Here is a 14,753-nt window from a genome sequence, read left to right as displayed (position 1 = left end):
AAACAGCTAACCCTGTGGGTCATTTAGTTGAAAGCAACCGCATGAGCATTAATGTTATCACCATCTTCATCATCATTTGATAAAGCAATAAAATACACTAATGATGATATGAACAATAGCAAGACCGAACAACATAATACTCTAATTCATCATGCTATGCAAAGCGCACCTCCGATACCTCTAAAATATTTTCACAGAAGGAGATCTAGAGAAGAAAGTAAACAGATCGTCTGGTCACATTTAATCAGCAAATTATTAAACTTCCTTGCCCTGTCTCAGGGGTCACTCCTCCAACTATGAGAGCAGCTTCTGTGCTTCCCGTGTATGTGTTGATACACTGGTGCTCTCGTCTGGGGATCTTGGGAGCCCTCTGTTCCTTACCCAACTGTAATGGGATCCCCTGTCAGGTTCAGTAACGAATAGCATCACACACACCCTGATTGAAGACACTGCCCATCCCCTAACCACAGGCTCTTACTGTCCGCCTGAGGCCTGTTTTGGCAGAAAAATTATAAGTCTCTTCTTAGACGCGAAGAAACAGGCGTTGCCAGACAAATTGCTTTTCTTCCAGACACATTTGTTAAAATTGCCTGGGCTTCACTGACAGGTGATAGAGTGACCAAGGTTACTCAGGTAGATGAGACAGGAGCAGGGAAGGGAGAGGGAGAGAGCCCGATGGATTCCTCCTGGGAGAAGAAATGCACAATTTTCTCAGCTAATCAAGAGGGAAGAAGACATGGGGGCAAGATCGTGGGCTCTCACATGCCAGGGGGCTGAATAGATGTTTCTGAGAATCTAGCAACCTGCTTCTCAAGGGGGACAGCAGTGATGGGGATACTTCATTACTCACCATCTGGAATTCGGTGTCACACACAAAACCAATGTTTCCAAGAGAATTCACACTCTATTTCTCCCTGAGGTCCTGTGATTTCTTTCTTTTCTTTTTTTTTTTTTTTTTTGAGATTTTGTTTATTTATTCATGAGACACGCAGAGAGAGAGGCAGAGACAGGAGAGGGAGAAGCAGGCTCCCTGCAGGGAGCCTCATGCAGGATTCAATCCCAGGACCCCAGGACCATGACCTGAGCCAAAGGCAGATGCTCAACCACTGAGCCCACCCAGGCACCCCAGTCCTGTGATTTCTAATAGCCCACTCCCAATCCACATTTAATCCATGCTATCAACCACAGCAGTACAGACAACATGTCTTAGCCCCACTGTGACTTTATAAACAGAACAAAGATGTTAAAAAAAAAAAAAACTAACAAAATGAGAAGGAAATGAGTAACAACCATCTCAGCAAAATGCTGTTTGGTGAAGACTTTCTTCAAGGCATGTTTGGGCCTGAACCGGTGAGGTGTACTAGTTGGGGCCAATGGCTGATTCCATCCCATGTCTGGGAGATGGCAGGTAATTGGCACTCAGAGGTAACTGATTTCATGACTAAGTGTCACTGAGAGAACCATATTTTCAAAATAACTGCCCAGGCCTGCTATCTGTAGCCTACGGCCGGTCACCCAAGAGAGCTCGAGTGACCTTCTGAGCAACACGCCCGATGTTACTGATCCCAGAGGCCTGAATGAAGCTGCAGCATTGGCAAATTGTTTTCTTGGAGACCCCTCTCCACTCCTTCTCGTATCTCCTGATGCCCTCTTGCCCTAGGGACAGTCCTTCTGGCTGCCCAACTCAGAACTCAACTTTGCAGCTCTTAAAGGCAACTCGTGCTAATATCTCCTGTCTTATTTTATTATAACTGTTGGTTTTCTTGTCTGTCTTCTCCACTAGACTATAAGACCCACAACAAAGGAACTATGCTCTTCCTATTCACCTTTAAATCTCTGAAAGCTAACGGAGATGCATAGAGAAGGAACCTCATAAGTGTTTTTGGATGAACGAATGCAGTTCTAGGAACTTTCCTAGAACTGCATATCAGAGGGCTTTGATTCTAGCCATTAATCTCTGCCATTAATCAAAGGTGCAGCTTCAAGTCTGGGGCTCAGTTGCATCAATGATCAAGAGAACAACCCCAATGAGCAGTTGACACCCATCCCCACATCATGCTCAGTGCAGCCCCATGAGTCCACAGAGGAGGGCTGGAGCTTTGGGGAGATATGGGGTGAGGGGAATCCTGAGCAGACCAGCCTCAGGCCTCACACCCCCTCCTCAAACAGAGCCATCTTGCTTTTACTTATTTACGTGTGAGACTCTCAAATAACACTATGTGTGCAAAGACAACCAAGACAAAGCTTTAAAACTAGAAGTAGATGAACTGGATGGTTTTTTTCAGCTAGATTCCCCCAGTCTATTAAAAAAGGTCCCACTCCCTCAATCACTCGATCCCAGTGCACCTCTGCAGACTCATCCTCCTCAATCCTCAAAGCAGCCCACATATGTCATTCCAGCTACCCCCTTCTATCTGTCTGAAATCACCCTTTCCCATTTTGTTTTGCCTGGAAAAGCCCAGCTCACCCTTCAGGATGCAACTCAGAAACCTTCCCCTTCATCCCTACTTCCCCAGAAACTAAATGTGTGCTTTCTAAGCACCACTCACTCCTAGGCTCTCAGAGCACCTCATAAATACTCTATACTATTAAATACTGGCTGTGTGGGATCATCTGTTTATTAGACTCTTTCCTGATTGGAATATAGATGTTTCAAGGTCAAGAGTTCAGTGTTTCTGCTATTCACTTCAGTGCCTGACATAGTAGGCACTTAACAATGTGTGTAACTTAGGAGTGTCTGAGTGGCTCTATTGGTTAAGATCTGACTCTTGATTTGGGCTCAGGTGATGATCTCAGGGTTGTGAGATCGAGCCCTGCATCAGGCTCTGCACTCAGTGTGAAGTCTGCTTGAGATTCTCTCTCCCTCTCCCTCTGCCCCTCACCACGCTTGTGTGCTCTCTCTCTCTCTCAAGAAAGGAAATGAAAAGGGAGGGGAAGGGAAGGGAAGGGAAGGGAAGGGAAGGGAAGGGAAGGGAAGGGAAGGGAAGGGAAGGGAAGGGAAGGGAAGGGAAGGGAAGGGAAGGGAAAAAAGGAAAAGGAAAGTAAAAAAGCCTCTCCCTCTGACTGTCACTCCCTCTGCTTGTGCTCTCTCTCTCTCTCTCTCTAAATGAAGAAAATGTTTAACAAATAATAATAATAAAATGTTTTTTTAAAAAACAATGTGTGTCACTTAAAATAAATTAGGAAGTCAGAAGTTATCGTAGGAAATTGGTAAATTAGTTGATAGATAGGTTAAGGAATTAGTCAATAAGTTAAACTACATGTTAATGGGGAAAAAAACTCTCTTTAACTAGAGAAATTGACATTCAAGTGTGCATGACTTCTTGATTTAATCTTCCTTCGTAAAAGTACACTTTTAAAAAGTACTTATGTATCTAATGGCTTTCTTTAGTGGAATGTCAAAGGAAATGTGTTTCTTGAGTGGAGAAATCCTTCTTTATCTTTGACCTGGTCCAGGTGGATCTTTCTCTTTTACACCCTTTTAGGATGGAGGAGGTGATTCTAAGAGAGTACAAGAGAGCCAGAGCAGACTCTGAGTGGTAGGAGGCACATACAGTGATTTATCTTGACTATAGAGACGCTTATTAGGCACAGTTTGGAAAGGCGAACATCATATGTGGGCTCCCAGGGAGTATTTAATGTCAGGCTGGCTGTATAGCTATATGTGACAGAACCATAGACTCTCTGAGTTGGAAAGAAATTCACGCTGAAAAGGACCAAATTTCTCTGAACTCCAAATCATACAGCATTCAGGGTACACAAGAGGAGATCGATAGAGAATATCTCAAATATGGAATCCCCTTGGTATCTTATCCCCAACTCTCTTTTCAACATGTAAGTCCTAAGTTTGACTGCTCTTTAGGCTGGCAGTTTTTCAATTTAACAAAAAATAGTTCTGGGTATAGAAATAAAACAAAACACTAGGGATATGACAAAATGGAAAGAAGGGGGTGTTTTACAATATACTCGAAGAGTGAGTAATTTAAAAAGGATATCTGAGTTGCAGACTATGAGAAATAACTCTGTTCCCTCTTGTTCTGCTCAGATGAGTCCTTCGTACTTCTCAAGGATCTGGATGTGCCATCTCTGAACAACTCCATTGGGAAATTTCCACCCGATGGTCTGCACCAGGCAGTCACTCGTGATGGCCATCTCTACCCTGACGTTGTACTTCACATTGATTTTCTCCAGCTATGCAGTTATCATAATGCATAGGGAATGCATAGGGGGAATCAATATGTCTCCCCCTCTCAATCACTTGATGGTTAGCCAAGGAATGCAGAATCATTTTTGATAATAGCACAAGGCAAATATGACTGGGAAGATAAGCCCAAGGCAAGAATTTCTTCAATGAATTACTAAATTGAGTAGAGAATCTTTATAAATTTTTCTCTCATTTAGAACACTGATTCTCCACCCTAGCACACCAAATCAACTTTAACTAATAAATTTGAAATTCTTCCTTTGCTACCCTAAAATGCAAACAAGAGATAATGCTACCTTCCTACATACTTAATTTTTTATAGTCATTAAAATTACATTTTACTAAGTTTTTATTTAAATTCCAGTTAGCTTACATACAGTGTGATATTAGTTTCAGGTGTACGATATAGTAATTCAACACCCACACAACACCCTACGCTCATCACAAGTGCCCTCCTTGGGCAGCCCGGGTGGCTCAGCAGTTTAGTGCTGCCTTCAGCCCAGGGCGTGATTCTGGAGACCCAGGATCGAGTCCCGCATCGGGCTCCCTGCATGGAGCCTGCTTCTCTCTCTGCCTGTGTCTCTGCCTCTCTCTCTCCCTCATGATTAAATAAATAAATCTTAAAACACACATACACACACACAAAAACAAGTGCCCTCCTTAATCCCCATCACCTATTTGACCTGTTACGAGTGCTGATTTGTGTCCCAAAAAATTCATATGTTGAACTCTTATACCCAGTACTTCAGAATCTGATTGCATTTGGAAGTAAGGCCTTTAAAGAGAAAACTAAGGCAAAAAAAAAAAAAAAGAACCCCACCCACCTCCTCTCCAGTAACCCTCAGTTTGTTCTCCATAGGTAAGAGTCTGTTTCTTGGTTTGCCTGTCTTTTTTTTCTTTTCTTTCCTCATTTGTTTTGTTTCTTGAATTCCACGTATGAGTGAAATCATATGGTATTTGTCTTTCTCTGACTGACTTAGTCTGTTTAGCATCATACTCGCTAGCTCCATCCGTGTCATTGCAAATAGTAAGATTTCATTCTCTTTTATGACTGAATAATATTCTTTTTTACCCATTCATCAGTCGATGGACACTTGGACTGTTTCCGTAAGTGGCTATTGTAGGTAAATCTGCTATAAATATCATGATGCATGTATCCCTTTGAATTAATATTTTTGTATTCTTTGGGTAAATAGCTTGTAGTGCAATTGCTGGATCATGGGGTCGTTCTATTTTTACCTTTTTAAGGAACTCTCTACTATCTTCCAGAGCTACAAACTTAATTTTTTAAAAAATCAATATGCCCTGAGTATGGAAGGTAAATAAAAGAAAAGTCACTTCTAGGAAAGTAATATTTCAGTGTGTAGAAGCCGGGGCATATACAACAGGAGACATAATGAAGTTGTCAGATATATGCTGTCATTTACGGAACCACTATAAATGCAAACTCACACAGGTGTGCTATTTGATGCTCAGAGACCACGAGTCATGTTGCTCTTGATGATGTGGCTTTCCAAAATAATGGCCAATTCTTGGTAAATTCCAGACAAAACAAATTACAACCGTCCCTCAATTTACCCAGCTGTTGCAGCCCTGGGAAACTCAACGCATATAAAATCATGAAAAAATGCTTTGCGTTAATATGTAAAATGGAGACAGATTCAGGCTCAGAAGTTATAAATAGGTTTTTATAATTTATAAACCCGTTTTTATAAACAGGTCCATTGGGACCCTCAGAAGTTACGTAAGACACAGGACAATGCCTCATTCTGTGGAACAGCCCTACACTGCAGAATGTCTAACAGCACAGGCTCCTACCCATTTAATACTTCAAGTGTCCACAACCATCATGAGAATGATGGACACCCCCACGGATTTCCAAAATTCCCCCTAGGCAGCAGTCCACTTTTGCTGAGATCTACTGGTTTACAGTATTTTCTCTAGGGCTGCCTCCACAGACTCAAACGAAAGTTGATTCTAATTGTAAAACCAAAGAATGATAGCACTAGAAGGGACCCTACAGTTCATCTATCTGGCCCCCTCACTTTCTTTGGTTTCCCTTTCTTTGATTTTTATTTCATATTGAGATTTAAAAGATATCTTTGAATATGTCTCTCTTCTACACCAGATATTTGAAAAAAGTTGAGTGATTGACAAAACATTTTCTGGTTTTTTTTCAGAACATTTGGGATTGAAATCACTTACTCCTCACCACTGAGTTTCAGTGCCAGGCTGGATACGCTTTAGTGCCCATTAAAAGCCTGGATTCTTGCATACAAACAAATCAGAAAGATGCAAAAATAAAATCCTTTACAAAGTGTCCAAAAGAATGGTCTCTAGGAGCAGAAATTGTCTTACTTGGTTAGTGTCTAATTGATTTTCCCACTATTCTTCCCAAACTCCAGCTATCAGAATCCAAGCAGGACCTTGGGGACTAAATGACTGACTTCATATGCTCCTGCACCGTGCACAGCTCAGGGCCTCTGCTTCTGCCTCAGGAAGCAATGCACTGGTTCCTTAAACCCTAAGGAAGACTTGGCTATTTGCCAGTTACCCTTGGCTAGGGGGTTCTAATAACGAATTGGGTATTTTTATGATGGCAGGCCAAATGTTAAGAAGAGAACCATTGATTGCCCAAACTTCACCATATTGGCTCTCCGAATTAAATTAACAATCAAATCAATGCCAGTTTCAAAAGCATTGGTTGAGAAATTTTGATTTATAAGCCTTGTGTATGATCAGGGGGTAAGGAGGGTAAAGAGAAAAAGCTCATAGTATTAAAGAATTATTGAGAAAAACTGCAGATCACACACCGAAGCGCAGAATTAGATTATCTCTAATCCTGTCCTCACACTGCACTGAAAGAGCAATCTAATGTGTGTCTGCAAACTCAAATCTCTTCAGGAGATGAGAGCACAAAGTCCTCCACGCACCCAAGAAAACAATGTCAGGGCCTCATACTCAGTGCTTATACGCTCTATACTTTCCTCACGGGAAAGTTCTCCAGTTCTCCCCTCAGAGACCACTTCCTCTTAATTTTAGACTCACTCTAACAATTGAAACATCAGGTGTTGGAAACAGCAATTTAGAAAAGAATGTGGTCTTCATCCTCAAGGTAATCCCTGTGACAGCCACAGAATGAAACAACTGACAGTCTGACCTCCAGGAAGGGGGTGGAAAACAAAGGGGTGAGAGGCCAACAGAGGAACTCAAAATAAATGGCGGCTTAGGTTATTCAGGGCAGAGATGGATGGCTTCACCAGCCCGAGCATGTCTCCAGATACAGAACAATAGAGTAATTGATGTAAAAGAAAAGTAAATTATGCTCAATATATTTAGCGGCAAAATCCATAAAATTCAATGAAACCAAATACTAGAGTGTTCGAAGAGGAAGACCCTTAAGAGAGTATCCCTGTCTGATTCCTTTATTTTACAAAGAAGAAAATGAGTATAAAGGAAGGAACAAGGTCAAGGCAGGGTTGAGACAAGAGCACAACCTCTGGCTCAGTGCTCTCCCACACAGATGCCCTGAGAGCTGACAGCACTAAGGGTAGGAAAAGCGATATTGCATCACCTTTAATCATGCATTTGTGTCATGGCTTCTGACACCTCTGGCTTTGCTTCCTTGCACTGATTTTACTCCCTGATTTGTGATGAGAGAACCTCAGGGTTGGCCCTTAAAATTGAGATTGAAGGTATAGTTTACTCTGACATCCCTCCTACATCCCATTCCTGGCATGTTTCCTCCAAACTGTCCTATGTTTGTCATCCAACATGGCACCCCACCCACTGGCCTCACACCCAGAGTTCCCAGCACGTCTTAGGAAACTCTCCCAACTTGCAGAAGTTTGGCATATTCCCAGTCTCTTTCTAATTTGATCTATAATTCCATCAAAGAAGGAGGGAATATACTAGTGTTTTTCAATTATAAGTGGAGAGCTTGTGAAAATGTAGATTCCTGGGCCCCAATACTGAAATTATGATTTCATAGATGATTCTAGTGGAAGTGGGTCTTGACCCACTTTGGAAAACACATGGCTTCTACTTACGTCTCCAGGCTCGTTTGCCCCCAGTCCCTTCATGCACACTCCCCTTCACCCAAAAACTTCAGACTGCCTATCCACCATGTCTTTGCTTCATGCTCCATCCTCTTTGCCCAATTAATTTCCCCATATGCTTCAAAACTACCTGATACACATGTCTCTTCTCTCTTCTTTCTCTGTTCCTGTATATCTCTGCATTATTGAGTTTATACAGCTTGTAATGGACACTGACTTTTTTGATATATCTCCCCTTGAGGTCAAGGCCATGTCTCACTTGCCTTTTTAGTCTCAGCACTTAGCACCCTGCCAAACACATGGTGGGCACTCCTTAAGTTCATTCAATTGTCCTGTCCTTTGCATGTGCTAAATTCCCTTGTTAAAAACTAGTTACTTACTTACTTTTGCATTTTTTAATCAACCTCACTCCCATATATAGTACAAAATCTCCACAGATCACTTGAGCCATCATTCGCAAATGAGGAGCACTTCCATAATATGTAAAAAATGAAAGAGAAGAATGTTAACATAATGTAACCCTGGTGCCATCAAGTGTGGAGATCATAATGAACTAGGCCCATGTTCACTCAGGATATCTGACCCCTAAAGAATTTGACAGCGACACATACAACAAATAAGAATTTTTCTAAATAAAGATCCGTCTCCAGTAGCTCATTAGAATCAATTCTGATTGCCTTCCCAAGCATTCGGGTTAAAAGTTTTTCAGAACTAACATTGACATTAGAATTGGCCTTAAATTTATTCATATATATAAAATTTCATGTATTTGGTTTAAGATCCCAGAGATCTCCAGTATTTTGCACCAAAGATGAACCACCAAGAGATCAGCTCATCTCCTGAAGTCCGCTACCCATGTGTGCTTGTCCCATGCAGGTGTCTGCTACGCAGAGTTTGGAGTCCGAGTCCCCAAGACCACAGGATCAGCCTACACCTACAGCTACGTCACTGTCGGGGAATTTGTGGCATTTTTCATTGGCTGGAACCTGATCCTAGAGTACCTGATTGGCACTGCAGCTGGTGCCAGTGCTCTGAGTAGCATGTTTGACTCTTTAGCAAACCACACCATTAGCCGCTGGATGGTGGACAGCGTGGGAACTCTCAACGGCCTGGGTGAGACTGCCATATCCTCTTACCCCAACACGTGAAATTACCCCAACAAACAAATGGGTTCCCCTTTTAGGATTCAATGTGGCAAAATATATGAAGAGCCTTAAATATGTCTCTCTCTCTCTCTCTTTTTTTTTTTTTTTTTTTTTTGCAAAGTAGTTCTCCTGTGAATCTATTCTAAGGAAATCATTCTAATTTCCATAAAACCTTTATATGAAAAGATATTCATCACAGCCTCATTTATAATTAAAAAATTAAGAACAGCCTAAGTAGTCCATAATGGAACAAATGACTAAGTTAATTGTGGAAGCATATTATGTAGCAATTAAAAGGATGATGGGGAAGACTGTTGTAATGACATGGAATATGTCTTTGATGTAATGTCATGTGACAAAGGAAATAAATTGTATATGCATCATGCTGATAACTATATAAAAATAAAACCAAAGCAGGAAAAATAACTGTAATGAACTGTAGTGGTTTCATCGGAATTTTTTTAATTTTCATAAAGAAGCATGTATTAATTTTTAAATGACAAAATATACTTTTAAAAGGGACAAAATGGATTCCAGTCTAGCAGAGGTCAAGGAGGGATAATATAACTGGGTGAATACTAAATAATCAGAACTTTACATAACAAATACCAGGAGCTCCGTCCATCACTTGCCCCGTTTCATCCAGATATCTGATTTTACCCTCTCATATCCATGGGAAGCCAAACAATAGTTGAGGAAGCTTGGGGGTCTTGCCCCAGAACTTGCAAGTACAGCTTCTGTGGCTGTGTGCTAGTCATGTGACTCTGGTGTCCCTATCTCTGAAGAATTGATAAACATACTGAGCATCAGATACTGTGAGAAGATGAACAGTATGAAGACCACATCTGCACATTATACTTATTTCACAGAAGTTTTAGGTCTGAAAAGGCCCTCCTAGACCAAGTAGTGCAAACCCTTCACTTTTACAGATGAGGTCCAGGGAACTGAGGCATCCGCCCAAGGCCACACAGCTGGTCATGGGCAGAAGTGCGGCTGGAATTCAGAAGCCTGACGGCTGAGGCAGTGCCTTCTCCACTCTATAGAGGGCAGGAGTCCATTGGCCAACAGGCTGCACCAACCGGGTGGGGTGTATTCTCAGCTTATTTTCTCTGCAACCGCATACACATAAATGCAAAGAACATTCTTCTCCCAATAGTTTTCAAAGATACACATTTTTAAACTTTCTGCAAATGAAAGATTGCAGGAATGGAATGGAAAATTTATGCACTATGGAGCGAACAACAGTGAAGATAAGCCAGTTTTCAAATAACATGTTAAACCCATATATACACCATGAGTGTTTCAGGGCAGTTCTGACCTCAAATATTCTATGCCATGGTTCCATGGGCTATGTTGTCATTGTCATTTCGTGTGTCCCAACTTTGGGTCCAGGGAGGTCGGGTCCTCTGACCTATATACCAAGACCTTCCCATTTGTAAATAGACACTTATGGACCACAGTGTAGGCACACATGCTCACACATACACACACTTGCACACAAGCACATATGTGGACACACATGCCTGTACACACACACTTCTCCTCCCTCTATGATACATTGGTCTCCCTTGCCAGAGCTGAGTGCAAGTGCTCTGAGGGGGTGCCGGGAGTTTGCATGCCCCTTTTTTCCCCTGGACAATATTAACTCATGTCTTTGGCCTCTAGGGAAAGGTGAAGAATCATACCCTGACCTTCTGGCTCTAGTGATTGCAGTCATCGTCACCATTATTGTTGCGCTGGGGGTGAAGAATTCTGTGGGCTTCAACAACGTCCTCAACGTGCTGAACCTGGCAGTGTGGGTGTTCATCATGATTACAGGCCTCTTCTTCATCAATGGGAAATACTGGGCTGAGGGCCAGTTCTTGCCCCATGGCTGGTCAGGGGTGAGTTCATTTCTAAAGCCTTGTTTGGCTATTGCACATTCAGCCTTCCACCCTGTAGCTAGTCTGAGACATATTATCAAAAAATGCTGCTCTGTCCCATAATCTTCATAGCACCGTCTTCATCCCTTTTTATCTGAACTTAATTGGTGTGCTCTGAAAAAATGATTCCTATATCATTTTTTTACTTATTTCACAAATATTCATTGAGATCTTATTTTATGCAAATGACCATAACAGATTTGATGTTTTGGCCACGTGAAATATGCCTAGTCCTACGCTAGGTGTTCTTTTTTTTTTTTTTTTATGCTAGGTGTTCTGCATGTAATGTTTAAGTGTCTTAATAATCTTGCAAGGAAGATATTTACCTTCTGGCCTTACAGATGAAAAACTCACACTCAGAGAGGTCAGGGGACTCACTATTAAGTGCACAATATAAGTGACATAGTCAAGATCCAAAGCCCGGACTCTCTGACTGTAAAGCTTGTAAATGAACAACTTGGTCTAAAAGAATCCCTCTGGAGTATTTTTGCAGAGACAGCCCCAAATAGACAAGGCAGTAATGGAGCCAGAAGAGCAGTAAAGGGATGAGTGTTGCCTAGGTATAGAACAAGGTCAAGAACAGTTTTTAGATGTAATCCCAATATTTGACCCAATATAGAGAGAGCCCCACTGAGGTCTAGGTGCTGCTGAGAGGGCACAATGAGGGCTGGTCATAAGTCCCATTCTTGTGACATGGTTCATGGCAGAGAAGTCCACTCCCAGTCCACCTAGCGTGGTCTTGCAGTTGGCCAGAGAGTGGGCAGGACCAAAAGGGCATTCTCAGATCTCATCCTCATGATTTGGGTGGTGAGGCTTACATTAAAGAAAAATGGGAAGGTCAGAGTGGCAAAGTCTTTATTCTGACAAGTAGTTCTAAATTGTGCCTGGATCCTTTTTCTAGTATGACTAAAAACGCTTACTTTATGAATTCATTGGTAAAATTCAACTACCTATTCCTTTTTTAAAAATAGTAGAACTCAGAATTTAAATAAAATATTTTTTAAAATAGTAGAACATTTTGAGCTGGGGAAGATCTTAGAAATCACCTGCTTCTACCCCTCACCTAGCAGGTAAGGAAACTGAGGCCAAGGGAGGAACACCTGCCTACCACTGGCAGAGAGCAAGTCCGGGACTCCACCAGATTCGCTTTTGTAAAAATCTTTTGCTTAGACTGGTTTTCCTCCAAGATGTCCAGCGACCAGAAATCTCTCTTGGAAAACACTCAAAATAACTCCTCTCTATTCTCAACCATGCCACACTATTCAATGAAGAGAAATAAGCAAAAGAGCAATTTAAGCCAAGATTTCTAGTCTTCTGCTTATCTGTAAGAATTCCACGGTACCACAAAGTTCATCCCTCCTCCTCCTTGAAATGAATAAATCCTGAAACTGGTTAAAACCAGAAGAGACAAAGAAACACTGTTGACCCCATTCTGGATCCCCGAGTCTATATTTTCTTACAATACAAACCGTTCCTTTCCTATCAAATAAAAGAAACAATAAATTACAAGCGTGGCAAAGAAAAAAAGTGTTTTTCCAGAACTCAACTGCATTTTCATCCTTGCACATGATAATGTTCTCACCATTTTTTTTTCCCAATCTGAGAAATTTTGGGGTCATAGACTTAACTGTTAAGACTTTGGCCAACAGCAAACTTCTGTGCTTTGAGGTTTTCTCGCTCATCAGAGGGAAAAACTAATTGCACCAAATGTTTGCCAAAAAGATAACAACTTAGATGAATTTTTTTTTTTTTTTGGTACACATGGTATGGTTAGCAATAGTGATAATCATAGGAGGGAGGACTTAGGGTTTACCGACTACCTGTTTGGTGCCCAGCATTGTGCTCTCTTACAACAAAACTTTAAAGCAGGTGCTGCTGTGCCTAACTTAATAGATGGAGAATCCAAGATTCAGAGAGGCTGGGGAACTTACCTGAAGTCACTTAACCATCAGTGCCAGGACTGAAATTCCTGATCAGGTCTAGGTGACTCCAAAGCACTTTCTACTGCATGGTCTACCTTGTGCATGACCACCCTTTGTTTCTGAGCCTTCTAAAAAAATGTAATACGATAATTAATCCAACACATTATGTTTTTCATCTCCTTTAAGCATTTGCAAAGTCGTAGAATCTTAGAGTGAGGAGGAACACTAGGACATGGTCTAGCCTCTTTTCTCACCTTCAGGTGAGAGTATAAACCTGACCCGGCCAAAGTGCATTGTTTACTAAGACATAATAGCAAAGCAATTTGAAAATTTTTTGCAATTACTTAGTTCATGTCTAATTTTCAAAATTCTCCTAAGAGGTCACCCGAATGCCACACATTGCAGTTCTAGGCCCCATGTAAGACTGGAAGCCAGTAATCTCTTCTGTGCAAATGCCCTTGGCCCAGGCTGATGAAGATGAACCAGTCTTTTAACCTGTCCTCTGGACTTTGTTCTGGGGTCTTTATTCTCTTTGGGGGTCTCCTCTTCCCACTCCAGGACCCCATATCCCTCTTCAGGATAGTTAGCAATCCACCTCACGGAGGAAGGAACTAATCAAACCAGCCTTAGGGGCTCCCATTTATACACCCAGGTTCTCACTAGCTTTTATAGCAGGAAAGGATCAGAAGCCAAGCATTAAAAAATGAAAGGATGCCATTCTTAACTTACCATTTTCTTTGTGACACACACTTTCATATACACTTTTCATGTAAGCTTCACAACAGCCCTGATCTCTACTTTTACATCAAAATATCTTAAATTGAGGGATCCCTGGGTGGCGCAGTGGTTTGGCGCCTGCCTTTGGCCCAGGGCGCCTTCCTGGAGACCCGGGATAGAGTCCCACGTCGGGTTCCCAGTGCATGGAGCCTGCTTCTCCCTCTGCCTGTGTCTCTGCCTCTCTCTCTCTCTCTGTGTGTGACTATCATAAATAAATAAAAAATTAAAAAAATATATCTTAAATTGAGAAAAGTGAAGGTTACAGATCTACATCATAATAGAGCTGAAATTCAATCCCAGTCCTGGTTGAGTCCTTATTTATTCCACTACCCTTCAACCTGGGTTTGGACACATGGGACCAATTATCTTTTTTTTGCACCTTTGGCCTCATGAACCTCACTCCAACCCAACCTTTCTTGAGTAGGTTTGTCACTCGTCACCAAAAAAAGTATGGCTGGGATTTTGTATTTTTCACTGCAAATATATTAACCCTGCAGGAAATTCAAATATGTGTTCTAGTGGCTGTGACTAAAAGTATCAGCTGAGCACAAAGGACAGCCCAGTGTGAGGATGGTGCTGACTCATCCTCTTTCCTATCTGCCTGGCCTTGGATTTCTGCATAGTACATTTCCTCCCTAGCAAACTAGCCTGGACCTGTTCTTTCTTAACTTTATTTTCTGGTTACTTTTCCAGTCCAGCAGGCCACTTTGTTTTTATTTTTGTTT

At 41.7% G+C, this 14,753-nt stretch overlaps 1 protein-coding gene and 1 long non-coding RNA gene across 3 annotated transcripts in view; one reads left to right on the top strand and one right to left on the bottom strand.

The window, feature by feature from the left end:
* The window catches only part of SLC7A14 (solute carrier family 7 member 14), a 111,662-nt gene that overhangs the window by 64,683 nt on the left and 32,226 nt on the right, over nt 1–14,753 (top strand). The window contains exons 3-4 of the mRNA XM_038583880.1: nt 9,139–9,375; nt 11,073–11,290. Coding sequence (XP_038439808.1) covers nt 9,139–9,375; nt 11,073–11,290 — 455 coding nt within the window. The remainder of the gene's footprint in view (nt 1–9,138; nt 9,376–11,072; nt 11,291–14,753) is intronic.
* LOC111093838 overlaps nt 1–14,753 on the bottom strand; it is a 49,378-nt gene that overhangs the window by 7,566 nt on the left and 27,059 nt on the right. The gene's annotated exons all lie outside the window — the stretch shown is intronic.

This window comes from Canis lupus, chromosome 34, assembly GCF_011100685.1.
Source record: "Canis lupus familiaris isolate Mischka breed German Shepherd chromosome 34, alternate assembly UU_Cfam_GSD_1.0, whole genome shotgun sequence".
NCBI lineage: Eukaryota > Metazoa > Chordata > Mammalia > Carnivora > Canidae > Canis > Canis lupus.
Note: the sequence above shows the minus strand (reverse complement) of the source record. Positions and strands in the feature narration are given on the sequence as shown.